Source organism: Myxine glutinosa, chromosome 6 (assembly GCF_964187855.1).
Source record: "Myxine glutinosa chromosome 6, kmMyxGlut1.1, whole genome shotgun sequence".
In the NCBI taxonomy this organism is placed as follows: Eukaryota; Metazoa; Chordata; class Myxini; order Myxiniformes; family Myxinidae; genus Myxine; species Myxine glutinosa.
In genome coordinates, this window is record NC_136266.1 from 141046138 (window position 1) to 141062761 (window position 16624).

At 43.6% G+C, this 16624-nt stretch overlaps 1 protein-coding gene across 3 annotated transcripts in view; it reads right to left on the reverse strand.

The window, feature by feature from the left end:
• LOC137430376 (kazrin) overlaps positions 1-16335 on the reverse strand; it is a 124943-nt gene extending 108608 nt beyond the window's left edge. For 2 of the 3 annotated variants that reach the window (XM_078780590.1, XM_078780588.1), the window contains exons 1-3: positions 15882-16335; positions 9002-9193; positions 7808-7959 (exon numbers count right to left, since the gene is read on the reverse strand). In XM_078780590.1, coding sequence (XP_078636716.1) covers positions 7808-7959; positions 9002-9193; positions 15882-15948 — 411 coding nt within the window. In that variant the 5' untranslated portion in view covers positions 15949-16335. The remainder of the gene's footprint in view (positions 1-7807; positions 7960-9001; positions 9194-15881) is intronic. The other variant, XM_078780589.1, reaches the window with a different exon arrangement.
• Positions 16336-16624: the final 289 nt, after the last annotated feature.

Genomic DNA, 16624 nt, shown 5'->3' on the forward strand with positions numbered 1-16624 from the left:
CTGGCATTTCACTCAGGCCAACTGGCACGGTCTTCAAGCAGCCATCAATCATCTGGACTGGTCTCCCATCTCTACTGCCTCTGACATCAACTCATCCTGGGAATTCTTTCAAAGTAAATTGCTGTCTCTCATGCACAGATTTATACCATCTCGTCTTCAGTTGTCATACCCTTCCTCCCGTCCATGGTACACGGAATCTTGTGGTGAGGCTGTTGCCCTGAAATAACTTGCTTTCGTCTCCTGGAAAGCAAATCCAACGGAAGGAAATCTCATTTCCTTTCACAAAGCCCGAAACAAGTGTGTGTCCACCCTCAGGAGAGCCAGGAAACAATATCTCACCATTCTCAAGACCGAACTCTCTTATCTGTCTCCCTCTTCCAAATCCTGGTGGCGTCTGGTCAAATCTGTTTCTGGTGTTTGTTCCCCCTCCATCCCCTCCCTCACCTCAAACGGCTTAACGGCTGACTCCGCACGTGAAAAAGCTGAATGCCTCAACTCTGTGTTTGCCTCTAAATCTTGTGTCCCAAACCCATCCCTCTCTGTACCCACCGTACCCAGTCGTACCCAGCTGCTCCTGGACTCTGTGTCCTTTCCTCCTGACAAGGTGGAAAAGTTTCTGGCAACCCTCGACTCTGATTCTGCAACTGGTCCTGACGGCATCAGCCCACGGGTCCTAAAATCATGTTCTTCTGCACTTTCACTCCCTCTTTCTGTTCTCTTCACCCTCTCTTTTGCTCAAGGTCATCTGCCATCTGCTTGGAAATCAGCCAACATCACCGCTTTGCACAAAAAAGGTGCAAAAACAGATCCCAGCAACTACAGACCAATCAGCCTTCTCCCAATTATCAGCAAAGTCATGGAATCCATCATTGCTTCAGATATTAAATCTTTCCTCTTCTCCAATGGCTTGATCTCTGATCATCAATTTGGTTTCAGACCTGGTCACTCTACTCTGGACATGCTGCTTCTGCTTTCTCAACAATGGATGGAGGTCCTCAACACCAAACAGGAAATTAGAGCTGTCTCCCTTGACATTTCACGTGCCTTCGATACGGTCTGGCACCCTGCTCTGCTCTCCAAACTCTCCTCCTTTGGAATCCATGGAAATCTCCACGCATGGCTGGCGGACTTCCTCTCTGGTCGTAGTCAATGTGTGGCCCTGAATGGGTTTCTCTCATCTCCTCTTCCTGTTCAGGCTGGAGTTCCCCAAGGTAGTGTTCTGGGCCCTGTGCTTTTTCTGGTCTTCATCAATGATCTCCCTGACTCTCTTGAAAATCCTCTCTATCTCTTTGCTGACGACTCTACTCTCTGTCGCTCCATTCCTCATCCCTCAGATCGGCAGTCTGCAGCCTCCTCACTCTCTGCAGACCTGGACAAAATCACAGACTGGTCAAACAAGTGGAACATGTCTTTCAATCCTGACAAATCTCACACTCTTACAATGTCTCTCCGAAAGGACCGACTGGACAACCCTCCCATCTACTTTCTCAACAATCCTCTCCAAGAAGTTCTGTCACTCAAGCTTTTGGGTCTCACTATCTGCCATGATCTTTCTTGGGAAAACCACATTTCCAAGCTGGCCTCCAAAGCCAGTCGCCGACTGGGCATCCTCCGTCGTGCGAAGTCCTTCCTTGGCACACCTGAGCTCCTCACCACATACAAGGCTTTCATCCGCAGCTCAATGGAATACTGTTCCCCCCTCTGGGCTGGTGCTCCTGCCTCACACCTTGCTCGGCTTCACGCTGTTGAGGCCAAAGCTTTCAGAATCATTGGAATCTCCTGCGATGTAGTCAACGCCGAGGGCCTTTCACTCACTCACCGCAGGCAGGTTGGTGGTCTTTCTGTCTTCTACCGACTCCTCTCCGGCCTTGCTCCCCCAGCTCTCTCTGTGCTCTGTCCCCCCAATATTCCTTCAGGTCGCACAAGATCTGCCTGCAACCCTCTTCTGGTTAAACTGCCAAAGTCTAGGCTCTCTGCTCACCTTCACTCTTTCATTCCCCTTTTCTCCCGCCTTTGGAACAAACTCCCCCACTCCCTTCAATCCCACTCCGCCCTCCAGGTCTTTAAAACAGCTGTTCACCACCATCTCTTATCTTCCCCCATCGAAAACCTTGATATTTTCTACCCCCGGTAATTCACCCCAGAGTCCTTGCAGTGTTCATATGTTTTAATCCTCTCCCACCTCCCCCCAAGTCCTCCCGATGTCCCTGCTCTCAAATGTTGTGTTTGTGTCCTTCCCCCTCTCTTTTGTGTCCTTCCCCCTCTCTCCCCATCTTGTCTACCGCTCTCCTTGTTTTTTGTGTGTCGGTTTGTCTTTTTGTGTGATTAATGTTAGCTCTTTCACGAGCCTCGATCTTGTATACAAAAAAATAAAAAAATAAAAAAAATAAAAATTGTTGAAATTAAGATCAAATAGCTGTATGTTGAAATATGTTGAAAAAGTCAAAACTTTACATGGGGTGTACTTACCTTTTCACGTGACTGTATATATAAAATATTAAAAAAGAAAAGAAAACTCACAAACATTCCACCAAACCTTTACAGAGTGTAATTTATAAACAAACTGAAGGATGCTATTTCGACAAAGAAAACAATATGCAGAGAGCTCGCTTTCCTACACCGATTTAATGCATACGCTGCTCTGTTGTTTAGAAATGCTATTTGCAAAACAAGAAATGTTAATGAGCTCATCAGCACATTATTGAGCAGACATGCTAGATGTTAGATGTTAGATGTTCTGTTCCACAGGATCGTTAATGGATAATTCAAATTACATCATGTGGCATCTTCAATTTTTGTTTTGAGCCTAGGTAGTGCTTTTCAAACAAACGTGTACATGATCAGAAAAAGGGGGATATGCAAAGAGGGTTGGGAGGGGAGGTGGCACCACAAAGAAAAAAAGAAGGTCGCATGAAAGTACAGAACGACACATCGAGTATCACGAACCACATAAGCAGCCAATGTACAATGGTCCAGAAGGACGCAGATAATCGAACAGAGAATACAAAGAAAGACGCTCGTGACAATAAGCATGATTACTTAAAGTAAAGACAACAGTGAAAAAAAAAAAAAAAAAAAAAAAGACCTGTGGAAATGCTTGCTTGAGAATGGCCAAGTTAACCAGCAAAGATGTCTTTCATCACTGGTCCATCATGCTGAAAATCATCTCTGGGGTGATGTCTGATCGCTCACCACTGTTCCCTGCTGCCTCCATCACAATAGTGGCCACCTGTTCTGTTCCCCCCTCGGTTCCCTCAACATCTTCTTCCTCGGGCTTTGTAATGTTCCCCTCATCACCTTGGTCACTGTCTGACCCTCCCTGCACCGTCACAGGGATTATCTCCACCATTCCACTTGCCACTGCGTTGATGGTTGAATCCAAGTCGATCAGCTCTTCTTTCACTTCAGCTGAGTGTGTTCGCATATGCCGTTTCAGCTTGAACATATCACTGCTGGCATAGCTGCAAAGGCCACACTGAAATGGACGCTCTCCAGTGTGCGATCGGATATGTCTTTTTAACTTGCTGACCTGTGTGCATATTCACATGGTTGCGGAGTTGCGTGATGGTGCGAAAAGCACGGTCACAAAGGTGGCAGCGATGAGGCCGCTCAAGCGTGTGGCTCTTCATGTGTTGATCAAGGTTAGACCTCCATGGACAATTGGACATGTATAGCTGCAGAGCTCACACTGGAACGTCTTCTTGGCACCTTTTCTACTGAGCCGAGGGGAGCACAGAGCCGCCTGGAGGCAAGCGCTCGTTGCTCTCCGACGCTTTCGGAACGATAGAGGGAGACAAACGGGTGCTTAGAGGGAGACAAACGGGTGCCTTGAGAGACGCCGGGACCCCACCGTGACACCCAGAAGACCTTGAAGACCCAAAACACCCTGAAGACCCAAAACACCCTGAAGACCCCAAAGACCCATTAGACCCAAAAGACCCTTAAATACCCCGAAGAACCAAAATACCCCAAAGATTCTTAAAGACTCAGAGGAAACAAAAGACCCTTAAGACCCAAAAGCCCCTGAAGACACTGAGGACCCAAAAGACCCCGAAGACCCAAATGATCCCGAAGACCCAAATGACCCCGAAGACCCAAAACACCCCAAAGACCCAAAATACCCAAAATACCCTTAAAGGCCCAGAGTATCCAAAAGACCCTGAAGACCCAATGGCCATGAAGACCCAAAGGCCCTGAAGACCCAAAACACCACAAAGACCCAAAAGACACCGAAATGGTCAAATATGCCTATCTATCTGAAACGAGGTGTGGTGAGGCACGTGGAGCGTGGAGCATGCCGAGTCACACTAGTATATATAATGGAGCAAGTTCATCTATGTCCAGCCACTAACTGCAGCTTTTAAAAGGTTTATCCATGTTGTCTGTGTCCCTGTTGGAGCATAATATAATACTGTCCTGTCCGTGGCCGATGAAGACCGGCCTCAGACGAATAGCCGAAATGAGCTTTAACTCCGAGCCATATTTCGAACTTGGCGGGATTATCTTTTCATGTGTGCGGGAAAGGGCCCGAAGCCTTATCTGATCCGACGGCAGGCACGCAGGGGTTATCCGATCCCCACAGACACAAACGAATATACGGGTGCGACAAAGAAATGCAATAAGTAATGGGTTTAATAAAAGTAAATGCAAATAACAATGAAAGGTGAGGTAAAAACTAATATCCGAACTTTGTAGTGTACCCAGGGCCAGGTTCCGGGCACAAAAAAAAAAGTCCACCTCCCACCCTTCCATTCATTCATGGGGTGGGCAAGAGGAAGGGGGAGAGCCAACTTTCGATATTCCTCTGTACACATGCCATGGTGCAAATAGTTTACCGACTCATGCTGCAAACGGGATATTATTAGCCGCGGCACAAAATACATTTGCCCCACCATCTCAACCCTTCCCCCCCCCCCTCCACCCCCACCCGCCCCCCCCTCTCCCAAATCTCAGGGTGCTCCCGAAGGACAATGACTGGTCCAGTTTCCTTTGTGAGCCATAACTCACTATATGGAAAAAATTATTTATGTTGACTGCCAGTATAGACAAGTATGCTGACCTCGTCATGAAAATGAAAGAACTAGAATGGCACTCAGTAGAGCGCATACCTCTGCCAGGCTGATTAGTTTACATTTTGTATCCCACTGATAGGCCAAATCTGGATTCGGAGCTGAACCAAAATTTAATCAGCTTGTACTTGTCACCGAACCAACTCATTCACCAAGTTGTCATAACTCATACACAACTTTTTAAGATACCAGCAGGGACCCACGGAACAGACTCTTCCCTTTATTTGGGTGGTGTATAGGCAATGAAGCACTGCCTCGCATGCTCCTGAAAGTTTATGCTTGCTGCTAACAACCCAGCATTAATTTTAGTGATGCACACACGTATTGCCAAAAATATAATTTTTTTAATGTTCCCAGAGATCAAGTGAAAATAACTGATAAATTGTAAAATGAAAGAGTCAATGTTGGTGAATGAAAGTGACCATCAGAATCAAATTTATACATTTCACAAAAACAAACGTTGCGAATTGGCATTCTTGGGGCATCGCCTTTGTTTGCATTGGCATCATTTATGCTTTGTAATGGCAACCAATAGTGATAATCAGTTTAAAAAACGCTTTACAGTATTTCAGTGGTGGATCGGGGGAGGGGAGGGGGAATATATGGGAGTATGGGGCCCCTCTGGTAATTCAATTTTCACATATAGCCTACCTTTGTTGCAATTAACTAGAAAAGTTTTTTTCTGTGCCGAATTAGTCCATTTTAAATTAAAAAAGCAGCGCTTTCTTGATAGCTATTATCACTCCAAATTTGACTCTGGGTCTGTCCTTGAGTTTATACAATCTCACTATAAACAATGTTGCAGGTTAGTTGGCCTGCAGCATGTTCAAGTTTCTCGCCTTATCTGGAATACACTTGTAGTGAAAATTGGCAAAGATGCGTAGATCGAATGGGTCTCCTCCTTTACTCATAGCAACTGTTACGGATCCCGGATTTAGAGGAGTTACTATTCATGTCATTGCTTATTAATGTTTATTCTATTAAAGGTTGTTGTGGTTAAAGGGTTAGAGAGGCTCCGGATAACAGGAGATCGGAAACGGGATAGTGAACCGGAAGAAGAAAAAGACACGAGGTCCGGGAGAAGCGGCGATCTTTTTCTTCCTCGCCCAGCTCCGACGCGAGCGGTGTCGATATTGAGCAGCATGGGGAACGCTGCGTTTGAAAGCCCGTCTGGCGAGAGGAGTTACCTGCGTGGGGTCATTACCGGTTACACGTCAAGTTGCCGTGGGTTCGTGCACGGAACCAAGCGTCCGGCACAGTTCGCCTCAACGTCTACAAGGACGCGTACGGGTCGCACCTTGGGCCTCGCTCGCTTTGCGAGCCGCGCTTTGCTTTGCCCGCTTTGCTTTGCAAGGTGTGCGCTGCAGCAGCTGTTCCCGGTACGCGACGTGCACGTTTGGAGCACGTCAGCCAGGGGTTCGTTCAACCGCCCGTGTGCGGAGAAGTCGACCTTCACCTTGGTCTGGAGGGGCCCAGAGACATTGTGAGGGACAGTGACCATTGAGGGGTCGTGAGTGGGGAAAGGGGGGACATATATGAGATGGCCATCTTAGTAATATTGGTGATTGATTGTTGATGGTTGTTGATTGATTGGGGAATATATTATTGATTAATCCGGATCCTTGGTGTGGGGTTTCTTATTGACTTGAATTGTTGTGTCTTTCATATTGATTGCATTACGAAAGCGTATAAATCATAGATCTTTCTGGCGGAGTTCCTCTCACGGTCCGGGGGTCACCGAGACCAGGTAGTCACCGGGAGGACCACGTAACACAACGTACAGCTGTCTATGCTGGTGGGAAGTGGGACTCCACCTCGCCGCAGGTTCTGACCCTGGCTTTTTTCATTGATGGTCATAGCAAAGACCGGCCTGAATGGAAACTGTCATCAGCGGAGTTGGAAAGGAAGATCCGTGTCAGATGGAGAAAGAAGAATTCGAGGAATAAGAAGAATAGACCCGGCACGTTCACCACCGAGCATGCACGCATCAAGAAGACGATCAGTGACCTTGGTTAAGATTCAACGTGCTACAGGCATTGAGGAACCCCCAACCCAACCTCCAACTCTTACACTCCTCCCTCCACCCCCACCCCCCCCACTCATCTCCACCCCCACCAACTCAGTTTAGTTTTGCATGCAGATGTTGATGACACCTCACCACAACTTCCAATTCCTTATTATTACGAAAAGGATATTACTGTGCTAAGAAACCTCGGCTAATTTGGTACTCACACGGTAATTAGTACATCACTTCTCATCGAGTCATAAATAATACACCACTGTAATCCAGTAATGTTGCAGTCAGGATGAAAGTCATGAAGCCTAAGGCCCATACATACTGTATCGTTGGAAGTCCCATAATGCCTGTACTTTCGATATTTCATTATCAATTTAACAATCGCTTTGTTTGTGTTTCACACTGAATGACAAACGTAAAGGGTAGGTCATGCGATTGCGAATATGACAGGTTCGACAATGTGTTCGGCCTGAACGGCATGAAAATCAAAATGGCGGTTGAGTCAGCCGTCCTACGCCGTAATGACGTAGTGACAGACAAAGATGAAGAAAACTGCTGCTGCATGAATACATGTTCACAACTACGACACCAACTCTGTTCACAACTTTTTGAGCTATCCTAACACACAAACAGACAGATAGGGGTGAAAACATAACCTCTGTCCACCTTCGGTTAATGGAGGCAATAACTGCTCACAATTATATTGCTGAACGATACCTACCTTACGATGCTGTTCATAACTACGTATGAAGCTTCGCAGCTGCTGTTCCTTCTCTTCCAAGGTGCTGTACAGCTGCTTCATCTGGCTCACCAGGTCAGACTTCTCCTCACGTAAGCGCCGCCGGTCCTCCTTCATTGCTGCGCGACACTTCGCTGTATAAGTACAAAGTAAGAACAATCGTTTTTTCTTTTTTTTGTTCAAAATGGCAGTGTATCTGCGCACCTCCATAAACTGCACATCATGGAATGGCTAATGGATCCAAGATCGCACCCATATCACACATGTCATGATTGCATATGACCCCACACTCACATCAGGGGTCATATCGGCTACCGTTGTTTCCAGATTGTTTGAAATATAGCTGATTGAGTGTTTGAAATATAGCTCTACCCCCCAAACGCCCCAACCTCCCCCCCCCCCCCAAGTTTCGGCAGGGTGCACACAATCCACCGGCAACCCCCTTCCGGTAAAACTCCAAAAATCCAGACTCACGGCTCACCCCACTCATTAGTTCCTCGTTTTCCCGCCTGTGGAATCAACTTCCGCAGTCTGGCCAATCTCATTTTTCCCTCCAGTGCTTCACGATGGCTGTTCACTTCCATCTCAGGTCATCCCTTATCCACAAACATGATCCTTTCTACTCACACTTACCTGCTGCCCCTAAGCCCACCCTCTTCCTAACATTATTTTTGTTCTGTTACAACTTGATCTGTTCTGTGTTCCAACTCCTTCATTAGGCCCGACACATTATATTTCAAAAACAGGAGCAGAGCAGGATTTGAATACATGGTCACCGAGACCATCTAGGTCCACCGCCAATGCAGAGTGGGATGGGTGCAGTAGATGAGACTTGGAAGTAAACACGAAGTAGAGAAATTCTGGCTTCCTCGATCAGAGTCTGAGGTGAGGCTATTTGAGGTGAGTGAGAAGATGGGAGTGGGTGAGGGGGCATACAACAGAGACAACTTGTCAAGGTGCTCGCAGGACTTTGAGGAAGGAGGATGATTAGCAAGATGATGTTTTCTGAGCTGGCCAATAATGTATACACACAACTTGTCAGCATCACCATGTGACCAAGTCTGGTGTATTGGATCACAGCACTATTGTTTCTCAAGGAACAAGAGTTCCAGGTACTCTCAAGGAACAAGAGTACTCTGCAACCTTCAGTAAATTTCGGAAAAAAACATGACCTACCATGCAGTGCCTCCTTCATCCTTGCCAGCTCGTGCTCTTTCTTCGTAAGCTGCACCTGCAACTCGCTCGTCGAAGGTAGTCCAGAGGTCTTGTCAGCGCGGAGCATCTCCATCTCCTGCAGCAAATGTCTATTGGCCTCCTCGCATTGCTCCACCTCATCTTGCAGCCTCACCAGTTCCTTCTGCAGAAATGCTGGCCAAGTCACAGTCAGACAGTAAGTATACACAGCCAGCATGTTAAACCCAACACTTGACTTTAATATTTAGACTGAGGTGCCTGCATTAATGAACCAACAGAGTATTACAACATTATGCTCTCTTTCATTTGAGTGATAAAATTACTGACTTTGATGGGTTTCTCACTTACGAGAACTCAATGATACTCAAATGTTCAAGATATTTGCAAACATTCCGCTGTTATTATATCATGCCGACACGCAGTTGGATTTGGGTAATGCAATTAAATCAACGACATCACACATTTCTGACAAAGAATAATTTTGCTCAGAATATTTTCCTTTCTGAAAAAGAAAGCTTTTCTTATTTTAAGGAAAAGATTTCTTACAAAGAAAATTTATTTTTGGCAGTTCTATGCTTTAACATCATTCGAAGGCTACTTCTAAGAATTGAAAGTAGTACTACTCTTAAGAAGTAGAAAAATCCAAATGATAATTTTTTTTGTTTGCCCAAGTATAATGCTCTGTCGATTCCACCCTAATTTTTTCCATCCCTCTCCCATGTTTGGGTTTGTACAGTGTTAAGTTCCAAAACTCTTACCTTCTCGTCTCGAAGAATGCTCAATAATAGCAAATCTACATTGTCGGGATTTGATTAATGTGCAAAGAGCTCATTCCGTGACTGGTAACCAGAGTCATTCAAATCCCTCCCTGCGTGAGCGCTGATCATCTCAGCTACATGTACATACAACAAGAGAGATTCTACAACATCTACATTTGGACTTTGGGGTCTATCAGTCTTTGGGGTATCTTGGGTCAAGGATCGATACAATAATATGAGGTTACAATCCATATATAATGGAGCAAGTGTTTGTGGTTATGTATGTATGTATGTATGTATGTATGTATGTATGTATGTATGTATGTATGTATGTATGTATGTATGTCCCATCCTCACCCATTGGTTGGACAGCTGACCTGACACTACCCACAATTGTAACCTGAAATGCTTATCTTAAAGTACCCAGAGGACTGAAAATACAAGGACCCAAAATGCCCCAAGGACTCAAACGACTCCAAGGACCCTAAATACCCCAAAAATACCCTAAAGACCAAAAATATCCCAAAGACCAAAAATACCCTAAAGACCAAAATTACCCGAAAGACTCCGATGACCGTTAAAGATACAAAAAAGACCCAGAGGACCCAATGGACCTCAAAGATCAAAAATACCCCAAAGACCCGGAAGACAAAAAGACTGAAAATAATCCAAAGACTGATCTCAAATCATAAGTGGTTTAAAAAAAAAAAAGGCATATGCCATGCCAGCTGTAATGCTCAGATGTACAGCCACACACCACCTTTTGCCTGGGGAGCTGTAAGTAGCAAAGCCAATAACACAAGTTTTGGTTGCAACTCAATATAATATGCATGAGATGCAACTGAACATAGGGCGGAAATTGAGCCCACAACGCTCGTGTTGCAAGTTTAGGTCCGTCCCACCAATATATGTGTATACAGACATGCTTTAGGGCTTGCAGCCACAAGGCAAGAGCAGTTAGCATGAAAAGTGCCAGCACTGCACCGCGGTGCATCTGGAAATAAAAACTCCCATTACAAAACCCAACTGCGACTGGAATGCTTCGAAAGGAGCCTCCTTTAGTCAAGGAAATGGTTTTATGCCATTCATTAGAATAACCTCCTGGAAGGCAAGGCACCGATTTGGTCAGTGAGAAAGAATGAAAAGAAGGAGAGAGAGAGGTGAGCAAATTCATAAAGAATGCGTGCTTGATTCCTGTCCAATTTCTCTTTGGGACTGTAAAATGTCATGTGCTGTTTAGAATAATTAATTAATTAATATAATAAAATACAATACAATATAATCTATAATATAATTAACCCCCATACTCTTCCAGCCAAAGAAAGCTGCATAAAGCAACCAAGAAAAGTGAGACAAGTTAAGCCCTTTGCTGTTTCAAACCATACCCAGGTTCCTTTAAAGCTGCAGATATTCACAAGTAATAGGCCTACATACATGATAATCCCAATTTGTTTGTTCCTTCACCTCCACTGCCAAAATCTGTGGGACTCTTTACATTTACTCTTTACTATGTACAAGAAATACAAGACCCATCGCTTCGCTGACGGAAATACCATTCTTTGCTGTGATGGCTAATCTATGGGAGAAGAAAAAAAAAAAAGGATTCCTGGGAGATTTTCTCTCTTTCTTACTTTCTTCACTTTTCTCTAAAGAGAGATTCTCTCTTTCTTCACTTTTTTACCAATGCAGCTCTTTTATTTAATGCCTTAATTTAATTTAATGCCAGGCCTAACTTCAACATAAAAATGGACATATCTTAAACATGAATGGCACTTTCAACATAAAAGGCAATGACATGTATATATACATACAGTCACGTGAAAAGGTAAGTACACCCCATGTAAAGTTTTGACTTTTTCAACATATTTCAACATACAGCTATTTGATCTTCATTTCAACAATATTGATAGATAAAGGTGATATAATATAACAAATATCATGAAACATTTACATTTTGCAGTCCATTGTATAATTTAAATAAACATAAATGCAAATTTCGCATGTGGAAAATGTAAGTACACCCCTACATTTATCACTACTTCAAATACCTAAAATTAGAATCAGGTGCACCAGCTCAGGTGCAAATGATTAAAACATCGTTAGAGAGGATCTTGGAGGAACCTGTCTTATTTAAACCTCAGACATTTAGTTTGGTTTGCTCTTTGTTGTTGAAGTGTGCGGCGTCACCATGCCGAGATCAAAAGAGCTCTCTGAAGCCTTCAGAAAGAAGGTTATAGATGCCTACGAGTCTGGGAAGGGATTTAAAAAGATCTCCAAACAATTTGAAATCAATCATTCGACTGTCCAGAAGATCATCTACAAGTGGAGAAGATTCCAAACAACTGTCAACTTGTTCAGGCCAGGCCGCCCCAGCAAGTTCAGCCCGAGAGCAGACCGCACGATGCTGAAAGAAGTCTCTAAGAACCCCAGAATGTCATCACGGGACATACAGGTAGCTCTTGCCACTGTTGATGTCAAAGTGCACGAGTCTACCACTAGAAAGAGGCTGCACACGTTTGATCTACATGGGAGGTGTGCCAGGAGGAAACCTTTGCTGCCCAGAAAGAACATCAGGGCAAGCCTAAAGTTTGGCAATGAACACCTTGGCAAAGACCAGCACTTCTGGAACAATGTGCTCTGGACAGATGAGTCAAAGGTCAAGCTATTTGTACCAGAAGTACCAGAAGACATGTTTGGCGAAAACCAAAGACAGCATTTGACCACAAGAACCTGATACCAACTGTAAAGCATGGTGGTGGAAATATTATGGTTTGGGGGCAGCTTTGCTGCATCAGGGCCTGGGCAGCTCACCATCATAGAATCCACTATGAATTCTTCATTGTATCAGAGGGTGCTTGAGGATAATGTGAGGCCATCTGTCGGAACGTTGAAGCTCAACCAAAGGTGGACCTTGCAACATGACAATGACCCGAAACATACCAGTAAATCCACCAAGGAATGGCTGAAAAGAAAGAAGTGGAGGGTTCTGGAATGGCCAAGTTAAAGCCTGGATCTAAATCCCATCGAGATGTTGTGGCGGATTTGAAACGAGCTGTGCATGCAAGAAACCCCTCAAACATCGCACAGATGAAAGAATTCTGCAAGGATGAGTGGGCAAAAATTTCTCCCAGTCGATGTCAGAGACTGGTAGACAGTTATAAGAAATGCCTACTTGAGGTTGTTTCTGCCAAAGGGGACAATACCTCATACTAGAGCCAAGGGTGTACTTACTTTTTCCACATGCGAAATTTGCATTTATGTTTATTTAAATTATACAATGGACTACAAAATGTAAATGTTACATGATATTTGTTATATTATATCACCTTAATCGATGAATATTGTTGAAATGAAGATCAAATAGCTGTATGTTGAAATATGTTGAAAAAGTCAAAACTTTACATGGGGTGTACTTACGTTTTCACGAGAATGTATATATATCCTCACTATAATTCACGGATCCGTGCCTTTTGTTGCACTACTCCGACAGTTCAACCCGATTCAAAAAATAATAATTTTTTAACGGATATCGCCCCAGACAAGGCATACAGCCACTCTAGGTAAGGGGCTAAGAGAAGGTTAGAAAAATATAAGCGTAAAGCAAAACAAAATAAAAATACATAGAAAATAACAAGAAAACACCCAAGACACAGGAAGTAGCAGGGTCAGGTAAAATGCGATTAAACCTCAAAGATGTAGGAAGTATGAATTGATATTCCTCTTAAAACTGTGTAGATCGTAGGATAATGGGAAGCATGTTACAGGTCGTGAATTCCAGAGTGAGACAGCACGAGGGATCAGAAGGTAAATACCTCTGTGCTCGATAAAGACAACCAACTTGCTTGAAAGCACTCTTAGTGCATAGGGGTGTATTTATCTTTGGCAGTGATCTTGTGACCAGTGGTTGTCTCTATTTTCTACTGTCTATTTTCCCACATTGGTCCCTCTCTCTCACAATCCTCCAACACTCCCTATCTATGCTCTGGGTGCAGGTATTCTTCAAGTAGCATAACCCCTTCCTGGTTACGCTTTCAAAATGCAGAATGTACACCTGAACTCTTTTATTCCTTAATTCTCCCATTTATGAAACCATTTTCCAGAAGCAAAAGCTTAGGTCGAAGCAGTTCTTCTCATTCTTCCCTCATGGACTTTAAAGCAAACAGTGCACCACCATCTCTTGTCACCCCCAATTTTAACCCATGATCTTTATTACTCCATTGACCTTTCTAACCTAACCATCTTACTTGCTATTCTAGCTTCCTCCACCTCCTCCTCCTCCTCCTACTCCTCCTACTCCGACACCTCCACCTCATTCTCCTCTTTTAATTCCTTTGATTTTTGTTTCACTGTGAGTTTTACCTTGCTTTTCCATTAGCCTTACTCCTGTAAGGAAAAACATCCACACATCAAAAATGTCAGTAAAGATGAATGGATGAAAGATGCTGCAAGGTGCAAGCTCGCAAGGATGCAAGATGCTGCAAGGTCCAGAACATTATTCCAGATCACACAACATGTTATTAGAAAATGAAAAACAATGGCTTGATGGGTCTGATAGTACATTAAACAATGCAAGCTATACTTCAGGGAGGAAAACAAGTGGTGGATTGGTAGTTTTAAAAAAAAGATGATTTTAATTAGCATAATAATTGGTGGGCAGATGCCTCAGACCATTCTGGCAACTATAATAAAAAATAAAATGCATTTAATAACATGTGAAAGCTGTGCAGCAATTGCTACAAATTCAATTTATACGATTCAATTAAATGGAAACGGAAAACAAACAATCATTCAACAATTAATAGGGCAACTGCCGTTCACAAAATGCCCCTTTTCAAAATAGTAAAAGAGAGAGAAAGAAAGACATTAATTTTAAACTTTCAAAAAACTTAGTCAAACTTATTTTAATGAAAATCCATAAAGAATGCGACAGATATTCTTATTCTTCTTTAACGACCCCAATTATTCCCACGTTCTGGTGCAGTTGGCCTGGGGAAACTTGGCCCAAGTCTTTCATGAACCAGCTGGTCAGGCCTGACGATCAACGAAGTAGTTAAGGCAGGAATTTTTAATTTGTTCATGGTGCCGGTGACGGCTCGCAGACACTTCGCGAGGGATAGCATGGGATTACTGACGTCCACCAACGAATTATGGTAGCCGGGACGCCCAGTTTAACGTCCATTCAAGGGACGGCACACACATCGATGACACACCCTGCATGTGAAACACCGGAATGATCGTTTATAGCTGGATCGGGAATCGAACCCAAGCTCGACAGCTTGGAGACAAGTGTGACAGAATGAGACAGATAACCTTTTGTATTTGAAATGACCAAGTAATTCTCATAGTTAGTTTGTCTATGCCAGGATTGCGCTTGGTCACCTTTCAGGAAAACATTTACCAAAGTGATATAATGGAGATGGAATATTGTCGAAAAGTGGCACGATTACCATCTTCCTGGAAGCAGTTGAGCTCTGAGATTAAATGTTAGCCGGCACAATCAATGACCCTTAAAATTGGATGAAATAATCACACAGCTTTTTAGATACATCAATTGCCATTTCAAGAGCTCACCAGAGAAAAGCGAGGCTGGGCAAGGTTGAACAGAACAAAGATATGTGGTTTAGGGGAATGGCACAATGATGGGTAACATGTATGGAACTTTGTCTTTCTCTTTGTCCTGCTGAAAAACTTCAGATAGATTTAGCCATTTATATTTTACAAACTGAATAAGTGGATTTGGGACACAGTCGTTCCAAGATGTTCCTACCCTCAATTTAGGCCATAAAGATCTTCCAGTGTGGATCTTTCAATCTTGCCATGCTGTGACCATATAACCACTCACTTTCAAAGGTCTACGGGGTCATGTATGAGGGGTTCGCCTTGTAAATGAATAGCCACATTTGCTATCGAGTTTAGGTCGAATGTCTAATTGTCGTATCGTATATACGTGACTGCGACAAGATTTCTTTTTTTGGGTGCTGAGCACTGTTGGTGACATATCGAAGAGATCTTCATGTGCAAATGTCACAATAACTCCCTCATTAGGTCACAAATTGCTTATATGTCCAAAATACAGAAAGCAAGAACTCAAGACAAAAATATACCATTCAGCCCGTTCCCAAGCCCCAGCTGTCGAGATGAAGAAGCAACCCAGCAGCGTTCATTTGACATCACAATTGAGCAGCATCGATCTCACCTGAAAAAATGGACTTTACTCATTGGCAGACACATGGTGAAAGAAGCTCAACAGATGAGAAACTGCACATGGATGCTGATGCAAGAGCTCTGCCAGTGCAAGTGAAAAGCTGTAACATTCTATCTCGATTGCAATCCAACACAAGGCAGGAAAGAATTGCTGTGAATCATAACCGCAATGAACATCAAGTCTCCCTACAACCATGGGCATTAGCTCGACACAATTCAGAAATCGTCTGGGTGATGTCTAGACAGTTCAAAACAAGACGGAGCATTTAACAGTGCAGACTATTGCCAGGATGGTATTATTTTAGGTGAACCTATCATGCACCAGGGGTTTAACTGTACACCTAGATGCATGCATGCTTGGCAAAAGCCTCTCCTTTCAGGTAAGGCTAATAACCTGGAGCTCTTGAAAACACATAAAATATAAAAACAATTATGGGGTTGAGAAAAAGCCTGTGTATCATATTGAGTGCATTAGTTTGAAAGTATAAAGTGTTCTCGTGCTCTGGTTTGAGCGCATTTTGACAATATAATCGAAAATGAAATGCCACTATGCATTACTAAGTTAATTGGCTGGTTTCCTATGAATATCTTTATCTTTGCAGCTGTACAATGAAAAATGCCTTAGGTCTAACTTACGTAAATA